This window comes from Poromitra crassiceps (genome assembly GCF_964638095.1).
Source record: "Poromitra crassiceps genome assembly, chromosome: 8".
Lineage (NCBI taxonomy): Eukaryota > Metazoa > Chordata > Actinopteri > Beryciformes > Melamphaidae > Poromitra > Poromitra crassiceps.
Window position 1 is genome coordinate 58,112,869 of NC_139629.1, and position 13,691 is coordinate 58,126,559.

General features: G+C 44.2%; 1 protein-coding gene across 1 annotated transcript; it reads right to left on the reverse strand.

The window, feature by feature from the left end:
- Positions 1-209: 209 nt before the first annotated feature.
- On the reverse strand, positions 210-13,322 carry LOC310780818 (uncharacterized protein; the record flags this gene model as incomplete). The annotated part of the gene is made up of 5 exons (XM_083641317.1): positions 13,251-13,322; positions 7,151-7,260; positions 1,968-2,108; positions 1,726-1,868; positions 210-309 (listed from the first exon to the last, which is right to left on the reverse strand). The coding sequence occupies exons 1-5, from the start codon at positions 13,315-13,317 to the stop codon at positions 210-212; spliced, it is 561 nt and encodes a 186-aa protein (XP_083497443.1). The 5' UTR covers positions 13,318-13,322.
- Between the last annotated feature and the right edge of the window lie 369 nt (positions 13,323-13,691).

Sequence of the window (13,691 nt, forward strand, 5' to 3'; positions counted from 1 at the left end):
CGCTTGGGTATCAATGGGTTAAGCTCCTTGACACCATGGAACAACAAGCCTCTTTTTGTCTTTTCCATTTTCTACTTTACACAAAATATCTGATAAGCCCCAGCACTTTAAAATGACTATAAAGGTCACTAATAATTGCATTTATCAAACACATTCACGTGTTCTTCAAAAAACAAATGTTTTTCTATTTAACATCATTATGAGGTTTATCAAAAACTACTCACACTGCCACTGCCTGATGAGTCTTTCAAGCAGGGAAATCCCTGAATCAAAGCTGAAGCCATGGCCTTTTTGGTCTCAGAGGTAGGACTGTAAACATAGAAAAACACAATGACATACATCTAGGGCTGTCCCTGACTCGGCGGTTAGTCGAAGGCATCGACTACGTAAATACGGCGACTTGCATAACGTGCGTAGGTATTAAGTGAAGAAAAGATCATTAATACACTAGATAGCTCAGTTCCAATATCAGATTTCAAAATAAAAGTTTTTAATGGCTTCTGTGTTAGTCTTGTGTGGTATGGCTTTTCGGGGGAAATCTGACCGGAAGTCATATTGTTATTGTTGTCGCTAGCGGAAGCCAGCCGGCTAACGTTAGGTAGAGAAGATGGCTGCGCCCGTTAAAGCATGGATTGTTTATTCCCAAGCGAATGGACAAGCTGCAGCTACAAAACATCGCCCACGATCATCTAAAGCAATGGTTCTCAACTGGTCTAGCCTCACGACCCACATTTTTCCTCAGTCAGTAAAACGACAAGCTAGCATGGCATGTTGGTACCAATGGATGCCTTAGGTCTTCTAGCTTCATATGGTACCAGTATCTTCACTCTGGATTTAAAAATGAGCCCGCTACAGCCTCTGAAAGACAGTAATGTTGTCCGCGGGCGCCATCGTCCTCAATGAGTAGAAGAACTTTTTTTCTCATGCACTTTTGGGTCCCGACGCACCAGTTGAGAAACACTGATCTAAAGTTAATCGACTAATCGAAAAAATAGTCATTCGATTAATCGAGAAGAAAATAATCATTTGGGACAGCCCATACATCGCGCAAGTAAACAGTCAAACTAGATTTAAAGTAGTACAAAAACAGTATACACTGCACAAGTTTGTGTCAGACCCCAGTAAGAATAGCTGTAGCATTTTCTGCAGCTAGTGGAGATCCAAATAAACTAAACACTACTGAACGTGTGTTGATGCGTGTAGGTTTAAGTTGGTGGCCTGTCTTTAAAGAGGACATGAAACATTTGATCATATGACTAGTTCATTTGCATTTCACCTCAGACAAGACAGGACACTGCTTTCAAGTCTGAAATGTATGAGATTTGCTAGAAAAATGAACATTTCAGCTTTTCACCAATTATGGCGCTGCTTGATGATGTCACTACACTACCTTTACAGTACAGTATAAGGATTTTGATTTTTTTTTTTTTTTAATACCAACACTTAAATAGCCGGTACTCCACTACTGCACTCTACTGTACTGTACAGTCAACCTAGTGACATCAAGCAACGCCCGGCGAAATGTTGTTCATCTTTCTAGCAAATCTATGTAAATGTCAGACTTGAAAGTTGTGTCCTGTATTGTCTGAAGTGAAATGCAAATTAACTAGTCATATGATCAAATGTTTCATGTACTCTTTAAAGGAGAATTTTTGTATTTTCCTACAGAGTTCATACACCTTTCCAACATCAAATTCAAGCAAAAAACAATCTGTTTTTAAATACCCGTCTCCAAACTTCTCCATGAGGTGTGACACCAAGATTCGGACGAGGCAACGTCTCTGCTTAATTGTGATGATACTATCCTCATCAAGGCTCTCAAGAATCAGCTTGCCGTCAGGTGAGACTGTGAGAATCTGGCGGATATCCTGAGAAAATGACAAGAAGAGACAGCATTGCAGATACGTTTGTTATTCTTTAGTGTTGAAAAAAAAAGTGAACCTCAAGTCTTAAAAAGTGGAACTTACAAATTGGGGAATTATATGTATAGTTTGTGGCATCATCCGGTCCACTGGCGCCATTTGTTCCTCCGTGGGGAGTGGAGGTGTGGGAGCTGGTGGGACATCAGGGCTTGTAGGTGGGGGAGTGGGTGGCACACCAGGTCCAATCTATGCAGAAAAGCCAAGTTAATGACAGAGGCAGTTACCTAGAATTGCAGGCTGACCTGTGACAGGGACCATTCACCATCAGGAATGTAAACTCATGGATAGTGAACAAGGTGACACAAACTATATTTAGAAATATGTGTATACCCCAAAAAGCTCTAAATAAATGTCACCCAAATTCACAGTTGAATTATCCTTTTTTGCAACACCACACTAGTGGACTCAGAAGACTGCATACTGCAGACTGCATGGTGTGAGAGATGTATACCAGGACGCACATTCTCACAGCCCAAAGATTTATAAATTGGGAAACCTGTGTGGAAAGTGGTGCAGCGCACTTTTCGTGTGTACACACGGTTTATACATTTGGCCTCTCAGATATAAAACCACTTAGAAACCCTTCACCCAAGTGTCCTATTTTTTTTTATGAAAAAGGTGACTGTCACCTAAAGGTAACTAGTTTGCAATCTCTGGACCCCATGCAGATCTGTGGCAAATTAAAAAAGACAAAACAGAAACGTAACTACTCAACTTAACATAACTGTGGCTGTGGCTAAGACTATATATTGAGCATATAGACACTTTAAGAGATTAAACCAAAATTAAGTACTTACAGTATAATTTATCGCATCCCTGTAGTCCGGTAGTTCATCCCATCCCAGTCGTCATTTATAGAACATCCCAGTAGTCACTTAGTTCATCCCATCCCGGTAGTCATTTATCGAACAAATAGTGATCATCATCGTGCGTTGGAGGCAAAGATACTTTTTATGGAGCATTAATGGCTAACTACTAAAGAAATTAGGGAAAAAGTGTGTCTTGTCAAGCTAGAACCTTTCATCAATATAAACCTACTGTATGTCAAAATACTATTTACAAGTGTCATACACCCATTTGGTGACAGTCAGCTGATTGTCTAAAAAGGTCTATAGCGCAGGGAAATGTAGAAACTGTCAAGTCAAGTCAAGTCAAGTTTATTTATATAGCCCTAATTCACAAGCATGTCTCAGAGGGCTTCACAGAAAGTATGTCTAGCTAATTCTAGCTGACACAACAGTAGCAAGAATATACAGAATAAAGATAACATTTGAACAATTGATGGAGAAATATATAAAATATAGAAATGAAGAGAGAGCAGAGGAGAGAGAAGGGAGAAGAGCAGGGGGAATGTGAGAGAGTGATGGGGTGGGGAGGGAATGGGAGATGTTGGAGGGTATAGGAGGTGGGGAAGGAGCAAGAGGAGAGGGCAGGAGAGGGGAAAGGGGGGGAGGGGGGGTGTGGGGGAGAAGAGAGCAGGGGGAGGGAGGAGGTGGGGAGAGAATGGGAGATGTGGGGGAGGAGAGAGCGTAAGGAAGAGTATGGGAGTATAGAGGAGTATGGGAGACTATATGGAGAGAACAGGGAAGGGAGGGCTAACTGACACAACATTAACAAATTACAATAGTAATAATAACATATCGAGCAATTATATGATAGAGAAATATAGACACACATCTTGCAAACGGACATATGTCAATTTCTTAGCAAACAAACTATGCCTAATTTAATTGGCTGCAAGCCTTTAGTAGTGAGTCCCTTTGCCAAATAAACACATGTTCACATATAGAGCTTATGGGTGCCTCGCTTTAGGGGAGAATGGGTGCCATGCTTTAAATGGTGGCGAAATATTGGAGGGGTTAGAGTGGGTGCCATGCTTTGGAGTAGAATGTGTACTATGCTTTAGAGTAGTGGGGGAGGGGGGAAGAGAAGAAAGCAGGAGAGTGGAGGAGGGAGGGAGAGCGGGGGGATGTGGGGGAGGAGAGGGAGGAGGTGGGGTGAACATGGGAAATGTGGAGTAGGAGAGAACAGAGAAGGAGAGGTGGGTGGGTGCAGGGGAGGGAGAGCGGTGCCGCGTCTATGTGCCGACAGGCCGCAGTGCCGACAGGTCGCAATGCCGATAGCCCACAAGCAGAACCAGCTGAGCGAGGCGGCGTGCAGCGTGTCGGTGGAGCTATACCTCTCCCAGCCCCCACGCCAAACTTAACCTCCCCCCATGCCTAAACCTAACCTCCCCCAGACCCTAATCCAAAACCTAACCTCTCCCAGCCCCCACGCCAAACCTAACCTCCCCCCATGCCATGCCTAAACCTAACCTCCCCCAGACCCTAACCCAAAACCTAACCTCTCCCACCCCCACGCCCAAACCTAAGGTCGGCATTGCGGGTGGTCGGCATAGCAGGTGGTCGGCATAGCGGGTGGACCCCGGGAGAGCAGGGGGAATGTGAGAGAGGGGAGAGCAGGAAGTGGCAGGGATTCGGGAAAAATAGGGGAGAAGGAGAAGGAGCAGAGGGGAGAAAGAGGAGAGAGCAGGAGAAGGGAGGGGGGGAGCGGTGGGATGAGGGGGAGGAAAGAGCATGGAAAAAGAGGAGGTGGGGGGGAATGGGAAATGTGGGAGAGGGGAGAACAGGAAGGGGGAGGAAGGGAAGGAGCGGGGGAAGGGGGAAAGAGAAATCATGCTCTCTGTATGACTTGACTGCATGCAGCGGATGATGATCAAGCAGCTCTCTCACATCAACAGCTGTCAAACCTTGAGTGGGAATCACACTGTATGCAAACAAATGCCTCTCAAACCATTTTGTTTCCCACTTCTGTACAACAAGCTTTATTGTTGGTGTGTGTGCTGTTTGCTCCAGAACTAAAATGGATTTGATGAGAGCAAACTGGGGCTCTCCATCTGGGTTGTAGGACAGGAATACAGTCATGCCTGCTCGATATGCAGTGCCCTTAAAGGTAACCCAAGCCGGCACATACAATTCGCTGAAAAGGGGAATACCTGTTAGACCACTTTGGATGTCTTTAACTCCCTCAAAGTTGGCCAGAAAGGTAGTGTGCCCTGGACCAACTTCTGCATTGTGGCTCAACACAGTTCCACACAGCAAATTGTAGCACTGCATTATCTGATGGCGAAATGCCATGGTTTTGCAAATGTTTCGGAAGTTGCATGTTACGTGGCTGACCCTTTTGAAAAATCCATGTTTAGCCTCAAATCTCATTGCCCAGAACTGCATCAAGGGTCCGAGTTTTCGAATCGCTCTTGGGTAATGGAGCATGAAGTGGTGTTTTGGCCGCAAATGTAGGTGAGGGTAGAGCTCCAGGAAGAGGGAGCGATGCTCTTCAATGATTTTCCTCAAGTACAGTGTTGCTGCAACAGTAAGAGAAGGAGAGAAGATGAACTCCATGCACAAGAGTAAGAGTAGGAGAAGTTTCCATTCCTTGTTTTCCATGGGGATCAGGTCACCTATCATTGTCGGCAGTAACCTAAGTAGGCACCACATTTGAGCTCCTGACTGTCGCATGGACCCATCAATGTTTCTGAGATCATTCTTACTTATCACAGATGGTTTGTTGCCCTTATCACAAAATCTGTAGTCGAAGCTTGTGATTCTGTAGTTGAGCTTGTCAAGTGTGAGATGCTTTTGCTCGATCAGCGAATTCAACACAAGTTTGACTTCATATGGCCCCACCCCTTCCAGGATATCATGCATGATGTCAGGGGCTACATTGTCCATCACATGATAAAAAGACAAGTCATTCAGGACACTGTCTCTCTTCAGGCCTGTCTGGGAGGGGTTGGCTGTACGCAAATCTGCCTCATGACTATGGACATCACGTAATAGTGCAGGATCTTCCAGTGTCAGAAACCTCAGGACATCTCTATGTGCTCTGCACATCCGACACACATAATTTCCAGTGAAGCTTTCAGTGTAGCCAAGAATGGCATTCAAGCCCAAATTGTCTCCCACTACCTGGACCACTGTGAACTTAACAACACCTTGACAGTTGGGGGTATTAACAGTGATGCCATCCCTCTCAAGACACCTGATCTCTTCCACGATAGGGCGCAGCACTGCATCAAGGCCATAGGTCTTCGCGTCATCGGATTTGTACACTGCTAAAAGGAAGTGCGACTGCAAACTTGATAGCAGGTCTGGTGGCAAGCTCTTCAATATGAAATATATAAATCCTAACTTGTGAATCCCGGTCTCGACCCAAGCGGATTGACAGCCTCCACGTCATCCTGGTAGATCAGAACTGGGATCGAAACCTCTTTCAAGAACAGTGGGTGTGTTTTACAAAACTCCCCATCAAAGACATCCTGAAGTGCATCACCCTCTCTCTGCTGCCATTCTCGCATGGACTGTAAAATCCCAGGAATTTCAAGTATCTTGGCTAGAAGGCGATGTAGCGGAATACGCTGATATGAATCAGGAACTGCGACTTGCCGGACAGTGCCGGTGGCAGAGTCCCTTTGCTGAACATAGGAAACCCCAGGCAAAAACTCCTCAACTGGCTGAATGAAGTTTCCAGATTTAGCAAAATACTGCAGCTGTTTATAATCGGTATCCAGTCCTTTGAAAGGCTCAGCTGCTTCCAAGAACTCCAGCTCGAGCTCTTCTACCTGTGGGCTTTGACCAAGACCAAACTGACGAAATAAAGACATAGTCTTTGATTGCAGTCTGCTCACAATATCGCCAATTAAACTAGAGGTCTGTTGAACCACAAAGTTTATGTTAGAGAATGTCTGGGAAGATTTAGATCTGAGATGAGCTAAAAAAAGGGCTACCCGGTTGGTAATGCCCTCTTGCTGTAGTTCATCCCATTCATCCTCAGCTTCCTCATCTTCCTGTACTGGCTCCTCTTCAGCATTCTGTACGTCAACAGGCGGGGCCGGACCTTCAAGGGGCCCATCAAGAGTCTGTTCAACTTGGTTTTCATGCTCCTTTACTACGTGTCTTCTGTAAGACCTGATGTAAGAAAATGTTCTACCACAACCACTTTCACTACATTGGAAATATGTTGACGAATGGTTTACATGGTGTATTGCGCGTAAATGTTTAAAGAGATTCTTAGCCTCCCCTGGAATTTGCCTTTTGCATTTAAAGCAAACATACGCCATCTGCCCTAAGAAATTTTAACAAATGATCAGCAGGAATAATTGTGTGTGTGAGGGGGAAGGAGTTTAAAAAATGAATCCTCTCACGTCTGCAGTGATCTTAACTACTTACAAGTTCTCTAAATTTTTTGAGGAACTTGAGCCTTGGGCCAGCTTTTGGGATCACTTGGTTGATGGTCGCCTCATCTAAAAGAAGAAAACTCTCCTCATCGATTCCCTCATCTGAGAGACAAAAAGACAAAACGCAAAGACATAATTTTTACAACAGTAAAATCCCAATGACCAGGGTCTGAAATTAACACTTGCTAGCAGCAGCTAGAGGTTGGGGGCTATGGGTAGGGGCGGGGTTGGAGGAGTGGCTAGTGGTAGGGGTGGGGCTAGGGGGAGTGGCTACCGGTAGAGGTGGGGGAGTGGCTAGGGAATGGGGCAGGGCTAGTGTAGGAGCGGAACTATAGGTAGTGGCTAGGGGTTGCGGGAGTGGATCATCATCAGTATATAAAAGGGTGTCTGTTTCTCTATCTGTCCCACTGATGACATCATCAGTGATGTCATAAATTCTAGAGCCCGACCGATACTGGATTTGTTAGGCCGATGCTGATACCGATATTGGGGAGTAAAAAAATTCCGATATCGATATATCGGCCGATATTCTTTTTCCCCCCAGATTTTTTATATAATTTGTATCCCCCATTAGTGCTAATTTTTTATTTGTTTATCTAGGTTGCTGCTCCACCCTCTGCCGATCTGGGGAGAGCCGAAAACTGGCTCCACGCTTCCTCCGAGACATGGGCAGTTAGCCAGCCGCTTCTTTTCACCTGACAGGGGAAGCTTCACCGGTAGGACATAGCACGTGGGAGGATCATGCTATTCCAACCAGTTCCCCTCCCTCCGAACAGGCGCCCTTAACTCATTGAGTGCCAATGACGACTTTAGTCGTCAATTGCTTTAGTGACGTAAAGTGCCAAATTGCGTTTTTTGACGGTGGGACGTGGATCTAAGCCTCTTACATCGCCTCTTACAATATGGGAGCTATTGAATGTGTGTAACCTATTTTACAGAACCCTTAGGTGGCGACAGTGCTCTCCAGATTACAGAAAGGCGATGAAAAAACAAAGAAGAAGTCGTTGGGGAAACGGAAATCGCATCGCATCCGTATGCATCCATATGCATGAAGCATACTGTAACGTTAGCTGTGCCTGCAGCAGCCAATCTGCTGCCACAATTGAGCCCCATCCGTGTCCGCTGCGATAGCCCATCCATATGATTTAGTTGCCGACACGGCGACACCAGCGTCTTTCTGAAAAGTTACATTATTCTCAACTGGCGACACGCTGTAAAAAAGCAGGGGGATGCAGCGCACTTTTCAGTGCAGATCAAACTCAGAGCAAACCGCAGCAGAGACACTCCTCCCACCACGGAGGAGGAGGAGGAGGGGGGTGGGGCACGCAGGGCACTACAGCATACAACCATTGACAGTACACACAGACCCAGGCAGCAGGCTCGATGCATAGAGAGCAAACAAGCTAGAATAGGCTATCTGATGCCCACCAGCAGTAAATCAAGACCAGCAAGAAGGTGTAGGGTCTGCGCACGCAGGGGCCAGCGCTGCTGGTTGCAGCTAAAAAATATTATTTGGCCAAACAAAATTCCTTTGTTTTCACTCTTTTATTGAAGGAAATTATTTTTGAGGTGTCATTATATCAGAAAATATTAGCTTCAGAGTCAATGATGTGCTTGAATGTTTAATTTCACAAAAGGCTCATTATCTCAGCTTCTAGAAAAAAAATGCTGTTTTTGGTTAAAGCAAGCTATCTTCTCCGGCTCATAACTAAAGAACGGAAAATGGGATCAATAAACTTTTTTTTGCAGATGATAGAAGAGAGTCTCCTCGTTCTTTGTGCGTGTTCGGTGTTTACATAGTAATATCACACAATATTCTGTGGGCCTCGAGAAATCACTGAAAACGCTCTGAAACTCTGGCACTGGGAGCGTCCGTTCTCCAAAAGTGGCTGGCACTCAATTAGTTAACGACCAGAGGAGGCACCACATCAGCAACCAGAATATTGCATGTTTTGGTGAAAGGGTTCCTATATGAAGGAGGCACGGGGAAAACATCAAAACTCCACACAGAAAGGCTTTTTTGACGACCCCACCCGGGCGGTGGGCACTCGAGAACATGTGGACGGGCACGCATTCTTTCAGCATTCACAGCGTCCCAGGTGGGAATCGAACCCAAGACCTTCGAGCTGTGAGACGACAGCGCTTACCACTGCACCACCGTACCCCCATCGGCTGATATTCTTACATTCTTACATTATATTACACGATTTTTTTGCAATGATCCCTCAAATATCAAACACTTGACAAAGATATGAGTTGACATGAATTGAGATATGTAATGTAGGCAGGATATTTTACAGCTTATTAATAAACTTTATTGTCCAAAATGACATCAATGCAATGAAACAGTAAACTTAACTGGGAATTTAATAATTATAAATAACTAGAAATACAAAAACACAATAGAACAAATAGTTAAGAAAAAAGATCAAATATACACAACATGCTGTCTATAACTTTTTTTTTAAACGGCAACATCGGCCAAAACGATATATCGGTGATCGGCCGATAACATTGGCGAACCGATATATCGGTCGGGCTCTAATAAATTCACTCACAAACACAAAGTCCCAGTGATGACATCATCAGTGATGTCATAAATTGTGACATCATCAGTGAGGTCAGAGGCATTGTGACATCTGCAATGCACACGCTAAATTTATAGCTAACCTGTTCGGATCTATGTTCGCAATGGCATCCCAAGTATCATCATACTATTATGGGATGCGATGCGAACAGTTGTATTATGGGATGTGCGTTTCCCAGGCAACGACACAGGTTGCTCCTAAAAGCAATATGCTTATTGTTTTAAATGATTTGGCATCTTCTATTATTGTCAACACTGTCAACACCAGTATTGTTGTATTGTAATAATATGCCATAAAGGTTTATTGAGATCCTAAAAAACAAAAAACAAACAAAAAAACTACTTTTTTTTCTGTATAATGGTAGCGGAAACACTGCATCAATGATGATTTCATCGGTCTGAGGCTCACGAGAGAGACTGAGGCAACAACCATTTTTAACAAATTTTTCCTCCTAATTTGGATTATTTATCTATTATACATAATGGGCCCTATTCTCCCACAAGCCTTCGCCGCTAAAACGGGCCTTAAACGCAAAAAAATGTGCCTTGCGCCTGTTTTGGGACGATATCAATATGGCTTTACGCTGCCAAATGCGCTTTAGGCGGAATGGGCGTGGTGCAGTCCCAGAATGGGCCAAAGTGGGCGTGTCGGCGCTAAATACCGGCGTACTGCTATCTTCCGACCTGGCGTACATTTAGCGCTTTGCGCTTTTGAAAACCAGGCCTATTCAGAGTGCGCCAGTTGCGCGGAGCGCTCCCCTCTGGCTCTCTCCCTCCCCTCTGGCTCTCTCCTCTGTCACCCTTCTCTGTGTCACTCTCTCCCTCTCTCCTCAGTCTGCCAGGCACAATACCGACTGTCTCTGACTCCCTCGCACAGAGTCCCATAGAAAAAATAAGCTGTAAATTCACTGCAATGTGAATGTCCCAACATGCATTGTGTTTCTCCATTTCGCTACTAAATAGCAACCAAATGAGCCGAAAACCTATATTAAGGGAGGATCTAAATAATGTGTAATGGTAAGACAACCTCCAATTGTAGAACATTTCAATATTGGACCAAATAAAACATCGAAATGAAAACACCACCCTATGTGAAACATATATGTCCTACTGGGGCTATAAATATCCCTTGTCGATTTAACGTGATTTAGATAAGTGACAGCGGAACGCGCTTCGGAAGCTTCTACTGTCATCTGCTATACTGTGATGTCCGCTCCAATAACTTGGCCCTACTCCACATTTAGTTTTACAATAAAAACACATTTATGCAATGACTTTACATAATGTAGGCAATATTTATGTGCATCATCCTTCCTGCAGCAGGCGAGAGAAAATGATATCTTTCTGGACAAACTTTCACCAATCTAATAGGCTATATTTTTCTAGCTGATGCATTTAGAACATTATTTTCACTTTGATCTTGCTATAGTGTAGCGTATTTACATGCTTGCAGTATTTAAACTGCAGTTAGATTGGTTTGAGAAGCATAATAATATGGAATAATAGCCTATAATGGAGACAGACAAGACTGGATGAAGGGAGGGGGGGGGGGGGGGGGCAGAGCGCTTGGCTTTCGTCTGGTTTTGCGGGACCAGTGGAATTGGAGCTAAAAAGGCAAGCGTGCGATTCGTTTATTGCAGTTATCCAATGAGCATGACGGTGCATAATTTTACGCTTAAAAGGCGTGGTTGTAATGCTTTAGGCTGCGTGTAGCGCCAGCACGACGATATCAAGTGCGCTGGTCCACGCCCACTGATTTGCGCTGCGCCAGGCGCTCGGCCTAGAAACAGTGCCGATGCAACGATAGGGGGCAATATGTACAACAGTGATGTTCCCTTAGATTGGGTTGTTGTATACAGAATAGACACATAATTTGGATCATTAAATTGAATGTGGCAAATGTATGTTTCTCCATATTTTGTGTAAAGCCATACATGGAATGCATGATAGGGAGAACAGAGTTTATAATAACGTTTCATTTGGACCAAAACTAAAAAATAAATAAAATTTAGCATTTTTATTTTTGACCAGAGTGAAATGGTATATGTTCTCTGATTCTAAATATAGCTGAATCACTTGGTTTGACCAAGTAAAACAATCCTTACAAGCATTTTACGAACTGTCGATGGGAAAATGAATGGCAGATGAAATCCCTTGGTTCGTATGCCTGGAGAGGGAATGACTTTGGCTCCACTCCGTTCTCTTCTGAAACAGAGAACGTGAAGTGCAGTGGGCTGCACTCTTTACAGTGAGTGTGATATGGTATACTTTCAGCGCAATGCACAGAGTTGGAGGCAGTCAAGCAGAAGACAGACTTGTTTTTATGCCATTTGATGTGCAATCTGAAAAATAGACTGGGTTCCCATATTGTTTGATGTGTAATGAGTGAACGGTGCCTGGCTGATATTAGCTGTCTTTAACCTGGTCACACACGCAGCCCTGCTCCCCAGTGCTTCACAGACTGCTGTTTTGTCAGTCTGACGACCGCTGCCAATGCAGCGAGGTGTTTTTGAAGCAGATGCGACGAGAAGCTGTGATGTGTATTTCCTGGCTGCCGGACAGCGGACTTTATGAGCCTCCCCACAATGAATCACGATGCATTTAATCGATCACGTGTCTTGAAAACGACATCTGACCCGTCCTACTCTGCCTCTGATTGGCCCTTATAGCGATCATCACTCGGGTAGTTTGAGAGAGAGAGAGACCGACCAATGTGGAGTTTGGAGGGGGAACTACGTCAACATCTGTTGTGGCGGTGCGCCATAAATGTATTATGAATGGGAAACACTGATGTGATGTCATCAGTGATGATGTCATAAGTACGGCAACCATTTTAGGGCATCCTCGTCCGTCAGAGTATAGGCTATCGTTCCTCAGTCTAAGCGTTGACAACTGACAACGCTTAGACTGAGGAACGATAGCCTATACTCTGATGGACGAGGATGCCCTAAAATGGTTGCCGTACATAAGGGCGCACACACACACACAAGGAGGCATTGTGACAAGACTGATCAGTGATGTCACACACACACACAAGGAGGCATTGTGACAAGACTGATCAGTGATGTCATAGGGGGCACACACACTGATGATTAGGGCTGCAACAACTAATTATTGATAAAATTATTTTTCATGGGCTAATTGTTTAGACAGCTCTTGTCCATTAAAGCAGCACTTTTGTGCACTAATAGTCAATTTGGGACATTTGTTTTTTTTATAAAATCAGCGCATTTATTTTGATCCGATTAAATCGATTAACCAAAGAAATAATAGACAGATTATCAAAATAATCGTTAGTTGCAGCCTTACTGATGATGTAATCACTGATATAATGAGGCACACAAACACATACACATGGAGGCATTGTGACATCACTGATGCAATAACATTTAGTGAGAGCAACACACACACGGGCGTGCCAATAGGGCAGGCGAGGCCGAGCTTGGGCTAAAGAAATAACAATTTTCCATAAGAATATTTATAAAAAATAAAATAGAAACCTTACCTTTAAAACTATCTATCAGGTGTTGGAGTTGCCACTCCGCCAATGTGCCCCTGACAAAAACGTCCATTGGCCCAACCTGAAACAAACAAAGGGAGCTACAGTACAACAATAAAATAGCTATTTGAATGCCTGTTATGATGCTGATACGAGGGATTTTTAAGCTGATACCTATAACAGACAAATATCTTGTTTTTTGGAGCCACTGACCAAAACAAAACCTGGACGCTTTATTTTGGGTAAAGCATGGGTTTTTATATGGATAAAGTGCTTTGAATGCGGTGATGTTTGGTCACAACAAGCTTGACTGGCTGAGCTAACGTTTTCCAGCAACAGCTAAACAGTCCGCCATGTACTGTGTGCACCAACATAATAAACACCGGCCCGCAAACCGTTCTCCCATATTATAAATTACAAAGTGTATGCCCTGCCACCCAGGCTAAC